The sequence below is a fragment of the Exophiala oligosperma genome, assembly GCF_000835515.1.
Source record: "Exophiala oligosperma strain CBS 72588 unplaced genomic scaffold supercont1.42, whole genome shotgun sequence".
NCBI lineage: Eukaryota > Fungi > Ascomycota > Eurotiomycetes > Chaetothyriales > Herpotrichiellaceae > Exophiala > Exophiala oligosperma.
In genome coordinates this window covers 4,920-11,198 of record NW_015622859.1, presented here as the reverse complement: position 1 = coordinate 11,198, position 6,279 = coordinate 4,920, and the positions used below count along the sequence as shown (strand labels likewise).

The 6,279-nt window shown below is 48.0% G+C and overlaps 1 protein-coding gene across 1 annotated transcript; it reads right to left on the bottom strand.

Annotated features, from left to right (window-relative positions):
• Positions 1-4,655: 4,655 nt before the first annotated feature.
• Positions 4,656-5,617, bottom strand: PV06_11571 (uncharacterized protein; the record flags this gene model as incomplete). The annotated part of the gene is made up of 2 exons (XM_016413277.1): positions 4,656-5,341; positions 5,394-5,617. Coding segments are annotated over 2 exons (707 nt in total), but the record flags the coding sequence as incomplete, so codon positions are not given.
• Between the last annotated feature and the right edge of the window lie 662 nt (positions 5,618-6,279).

Here is a 6,279-nt window from a genome sequence, read left to right as displayed (position 1 = left end):
CGCTCGCCTATATTGGTTAGACGGTATCACTGTGTGAAAGAACGTACATACTGAAACATAGTTGGAGGGGGCCACGAATGTTCATCACTGGAAGGCACCTCATCTCTAGGAATCCTTCTATCCGGCTCGAAAACCTGGGTTTCGATGTTCACGTGAAAAGCGATCCTCCCGTTTGCTGTAGAAATTTCGTCCTCAGAGGCCACCGGGTCAATAGAACTATCATCATCATTGGATGAGAGGTCGCTGAAAATAGATGAGGCTTTGAAAGATGACACATCGCTGTCGGACAGTTCCTGGTCTTCCTGGCTAGGGCCAGGCCGGTCCACAGTGCATTCTCTTGGCCTCTTCCAATTGGAAATTGGTTGGATCCCAATGCCAGCAAGATAGTCGCTTCTTGATTGACACCCGAAGCGCTCATGATAGGATGAAGGCAGAAGTACGGGCGGTGAAATGTCGTCCTGTGACTGGGGAGAGGGATGCATTGGCGCCATAGAACAGCAAATAACAAATCAGACAAAGCAATTGGAAATACGGAAACCGGGCACCACCTAGAAATAGGGCTTCAAGGACGACAGCGGGGAGGTACTGCATGCTTATATCTCTCTGGGGGACTGAAATAGCAGGGAAGCGTGCCAATAGCGCGAAACCCTGATTCGTGCCTCATAGGGGTCACAACCGAAGCTAGAGATGTGATAGCAATTACCAGCATAGTCAATCACACTTAGTGGAGCAGGCTGTGTGCGGAAGTGCTGTGAATTCAGTCCAAGTTACAGGGCGGGGTTGCGTAATTCGATTCCCACTCGGTCATCGTTATGGCTGAAGTCTCAAATAACAAATCTTTGGGATTACAGTTTCGGACTTTCCTCGAACCGGTGGCCAGAAGCGGTCTCTGTGGCATACCTGGATGATCTAGGGCTATATACCATCTCGGCGCGTGAGGAGATTAGCACCTTCACAAATATAGTTCTGTGCGTTTCAGATTGACCATGCCAATGGGAATAATTACGGTTCAAATGGACAAAGTGAATTTCTTCACCAAGTTCTCGAATGAAGCAATCTTATGAGCTATCGGCAGAGAGACGGACCACGATGAGTTGTTTTCCAAAAATACGTAAAATGCCATGGCGACTTCGTATTACTATCAAGTGCTCTCAAACTCCAATCATGCAGCCATTTGACGACTGATCTGGGGCGCTCAACCTTCACCTGCTTCAGGACAGTGAGAAGCTACCATAAACATGTACTTAGCCACTTAGGCGACATTAGTTAACCTCTTTCTCAGACAGCAATTGAATGAACTAAATAGTCATGTGAAGTCCAAAGGGAACATCGGCAATCTTTTGTCCGGGGCGTCTGCGACGTAGCAAACACGTTGTGCCGATAAAAGTAGTCGATAAAAGTAGTCGATAAAAGTAGTCGATAAAAGTAGTCGATAAAAGTAGTCGATAAAAGTAGTCGATATAAGTAGTCGTTGTTTTGACACGACGTATTGGCCAGTGAGGACATCCTTGTATGGGGCGCAAGTCGCTTTTGAAGTCAGCGACGGATTCGCAAAACACCGGTGGCCATGGATTGCGGCATGGAGCACTTCCATGCCGGTTCTGCTGCTGAAGGAGAACTTCTAACTCAGCACGGTGCAGCATCTGGCCAACAGCTGTTGGTTATATCGAAATGCTGTCACTGTGTTGTCGCTTTTGTCCTGATTCTTCTGGATCGAAAATACACTCACGACTAGGAGAGGTTCCCTCTGGATGTGTTGACTCGTCGCGTTGTCTTCCAATCGGCCAACGACGAAATAATTTGGGTAGTCCCGTCCAAGCAAGCAGTGTGGTGGCGAGCAGCTGATGTACCTTGTAGAATCGTTAAATGGAGTACCTTCAGACCTTTAACTTTCTCTCCGCTTACCACGTAGCACAGTGCCGTCGTAGCACTGCTTTGCAAGTGTACGACGAGACCGAAGGTCACAAAGGCTGTGCAGACATTGACAAGCGACCGCACCACTTCGAAAGAGAGCACGACCTCTGCCGGCACTTTGCCACTCGGCAGGTTGTTCAGGATGTCTCGAAACGAGTGCTTTTCTCTTCGCATGCGCGCCAGAAAACACCCGGCCCAAACACCCCTGACAAGACAGGAAATGAACACCGAGAAGGCGAATAGAAGCGGCCCTGTAATACCGTGGTCCCTAGAGCCTCTCGCTTAGTTCTCCCAAACAAATAATTGGAAGATACTCACCAGATAAAACTTGAAATAAACAGGGCGATAGGAACCAATGCCACGCAGACGGATAAGACCGCCACGAAGACTGATTTTACGTCCCAATCAAGCGTAAAGAAAGGTATGATATAGCTAGAAGAAAAAGTGTCGAGTGTGCCGGATGCCTCAATGACCTGTGCGGACCTTCAGAAATAGTCCTGGGACGAACAGAAGATTCAACCAACGTCCACAAAATTGATGAGGAAAAGAGACGTTCGGCTGAGATAGATGGTCTCTTGGAGCAGCTGTTTCTTGACAACAGCGACAAGCGCCGCAGCAAGCGGTGTCAAGGCGCAAGCATTGACCAAACAGGCATAGGGAGATATGTGCTTCCGTGGTTTCAAGTTGACAACGGCTGACAGCCAGTAAAGTGAGGTTAAGACGAGGCTGCAGATACTGCATGCGAACCCAAGTTCTGCCATGATGTTGGATAACCGGTAAGATAAGAACGAATGAGTGAAAGCTCAGAGGAAAAAGGCAACCAGGCAATAAGCCATCGTGCAGGGCAAGGGGCTTTATGTGCTTGTGCCCGGGTGTCTGGAGTACGGTACTCATGGCAGGCATATCTTAGGTCTTGAAGTGACGCGAGGCTACAACCAGATGTGAAACCTGAGGATCGAGAATTCTCGTACGCGTGCCAAGATCAACTGGGGGGATTTTCCTCAGTTGATCTTGGCATAAGTTGTGGTGACTCCTTCCCTTGTGTCCTGGGTAACATACCGAGAAATTTCCCATGTGTCCTGGGTAACATACCGAGAAATGGGCAACGAATTGAGTATTATCCTTCCTTTGCTCAGTAGCAGCTCAACTCCGCTACAAGAGCTCCGTACGTGGATTTCACAACAAGACCAAAACCATTTCGTGCAGCTGGTATCGTCGCAGCTTGAACTACCTATTCGACTCTCGAAAGAGAGGAACCCATCGAAGTCAGCCACAAGAGATCGCAGAACTGCCAAATCTCTGAAAAAGTCAACGACTGCAATCCGAACGGAAGATCCTCCTCCTTCTGCAGAGCAGATACTGGAATGGACGTCGAACTTTGAGTCCTTCTGGAATTCCGATTCGTCGTCATCACTAGAGGAAGCATCGACACCTCGAGAGGCTTTTACGAAACTATGTGATCGGAGTGCTAATGCGCAAATTATCGCTGCAGCTCAGGCCATTCAGACACGATATATTCAAATTTATCTTCACCAGCGCTACATGCGAAAGTTTCCAACGACCACGAGAGGAACCCCTAGAAAACTCATAAACGAAGAACAATGTCGGGAGTATCTTAAGGATTTTGGCTTCGATGACCCACCCGACAAGCTACTGAAAAACTTCCATGAGGGCGTGCTTCGCGGCAAGAGATACAAAGATTTTGAAAGCGAGTGCCAGGGGCTATTGGTCGTCTTACCACGTAAGGTCGAGTTGCAGCTGTAGGGTCTTGTTGGAGCTTTTAGTTGCTGCTGCTAATGCCTAGACAGGACTGCACAGGGAGGTGGCTACAATCTGAAAAAAGCGAATGCTCTCAAGGAGCAACTACAACTGGTGGATCATGTAAAGGCAACTGAAGCCTCCAAGCTGTCAGCAATGATTATGAAATGCCTAGACCATTCGATTTCGAGATTTGATCGCAAGAGGCCGAACGATGACACACCCACTGGTAACTCTCGAAAACGAGCCCCGCACGAAGGGAATGGCATTCCTCGAAACACTGAGATGGCAACATGTTCCTCTGGAGAAGCAGTGGTCCTACGTGGTGATCGATGTAACAATCAACATGCGAGAGACACGCAGCCCACGTCAGAAGAGACGTCACCGACAACCTTACATTCTGGCCGCGAATGTCACGAACAAGACAAAACACTATCATGCATCCCACGCAGTAGCGACCGGAATGTGACAGAGAAGGAACGAACAAGACCCACCAGAAAGTTGCAAGGCGCTGAAACCTTGGGCATTTCCGACCTTGCTCATCAGTATCCAGAAGGAAATGATTCAGACGACGTTCACGAGTGCGAAGACACCATGGCAACGGAGAACCCCATAGACCGGACTCGATTTTACGAGAACAATCTCGACCTGCTCCAAGCAGGCAAAACAGGAGAGGCCGTCTTTCTAGGGCAATCGAGACCAGCTGATGCCCATACACGTCATCCTATATATACGTCTTCAGCTTTGATGTCGTCAACGGCCTCTTCACATGCCTCGGATGACCACGAGAATGCGAGCAGTTCCACGCCGGCGACAATGTCGGGATCTTCCGATACTTCTGCTAGCCAAATCGAGACCGACATATCCGAGGAAATCATTGATCCCTCGACCCTACATCAAAGATCCGCACAACATCTCAATTCTAATACACAAATGCTCGAGGCGAATGAAAGGCGTGATGTGCCTTTGAATGTGGTTGATTTTAATCCGCCACTAGACACCTATTTCGCGCGAGAGCTCACAGACTTCATGCTTCCTGTATCACCTGGTCATAGCACTAGTTTTGGGTTTGACTCCAGTCCACCCGGACACGCATACACGACCTTTATGGACCCATTGTTCTCCGATCAATCGAGCCTGCTGGGTTTTGCAGACAACAATTACGCAGTTACCAACGACGACCATATTACACCTCCTCTGTTCGACTTTGATCCTCAGCGTTCCTGACCAGCTTCTTTACATTATATCGCATGAGGACAACCACCAGACCACCTGGCTTAGTATTGATGCAATCCCCTCCGTACGCCTTCAGGATGTCGCCTACTCGCGGAGGTTGAGTTTCACTGATCTTTTCAAGCTCTGGGGAGACCACAATGTGCTCCTTACCCGTGGATTTCTCAGTCTTTTGTGATTGTTGTGGCGTTCGTGGACGTTTAGCGGTGGGATATATCTCGAGCTGCTTCTGAGCAGTTGTTTGGTCATGTGCCACTTTATCCACCTGTGCTTTGGATGGCGTCGAAACTCTGTCAGTGAGATCTTTCAGGACTATAGCCACCAGCATTTTATTCGGCTCAGGTGATAAAGGGCCGAAGGTACACAGAAATTCTAGGTGATTGTCGAACTCGATTTCCGCGCCTCTTTCACGTTCCTTTTGAGCAATTTCGACGAACTAATCCCACAATCAATAATCTTAGTCTGTGAGACAATATTTCTCAACATACATCCTTTTTGTTGTATATTTGGACCAGGCTTTTTCGTTCCTCCGTTAATAGCTCTGAGTGCGTTCTGAAGTCCAGTCGCAACACATCACTTCGTCCTGGCACTGCTATCATCTCCCTCGCATCCAGGCAGACTGAGTTTGCTGCATTCCGCAAAGCATTCGTAGGTGTAATGATAGACATGTCTGGGAGTGTAAAATCTGAAGAAGTTGAATACTCGGTTTGCGAAGGAGTTGCCTAGGGTTTTGTACTCTAGCCTCTTGTGCAACCCTAGTCTCTTGTGCAACCTAGGTTGCAATATATGTCGCAATGAGGTAGCCGCTAAAACGTCACTTGATAAGATCTTTGATGACTTTGGTTGTACAACCCAGAAATCGATATTGATTTCACGCCACACAGTCGCGCAAAAAGTAGAGTGGACGACGGCGATTCGGGCCACGTAATCGGCTGACCGAATCACGTGACTCGACAGCAATAGAGAAAAGCTCGGCTTGGCGTTAAGATGACCACATCTAGCGACTGGAGGTCGCTTTGGGTGAGAAGAATAGATGATGGGTCACCACAAATTTCACAAAGACTAGAACTTTTGTTCTTATAAGGCAACGAAGAAGTAGTAATGAAATGAGCATTGTAGTGTTAAAGCATAATGACCTTTCAGAGACCGCACTCATTTTCGATAGCAAAGAAGTAAAGGAGAAAAAATGCGTTCCGTAGTATGGGGACCTTAGATTCAACAGAAATCGCGTTGAGCATCCCATTGAAGGAACAACAGTAACGTCATCTCCCTTTTCAAAGAATTGCATTTTATCAAGGAATGTGTTTTCGAAACTTTCGGCGGAGATTGAACATCCAGGCGCAGTTCCTCGTAAAGTTGGCGAGAAGGTCTTGT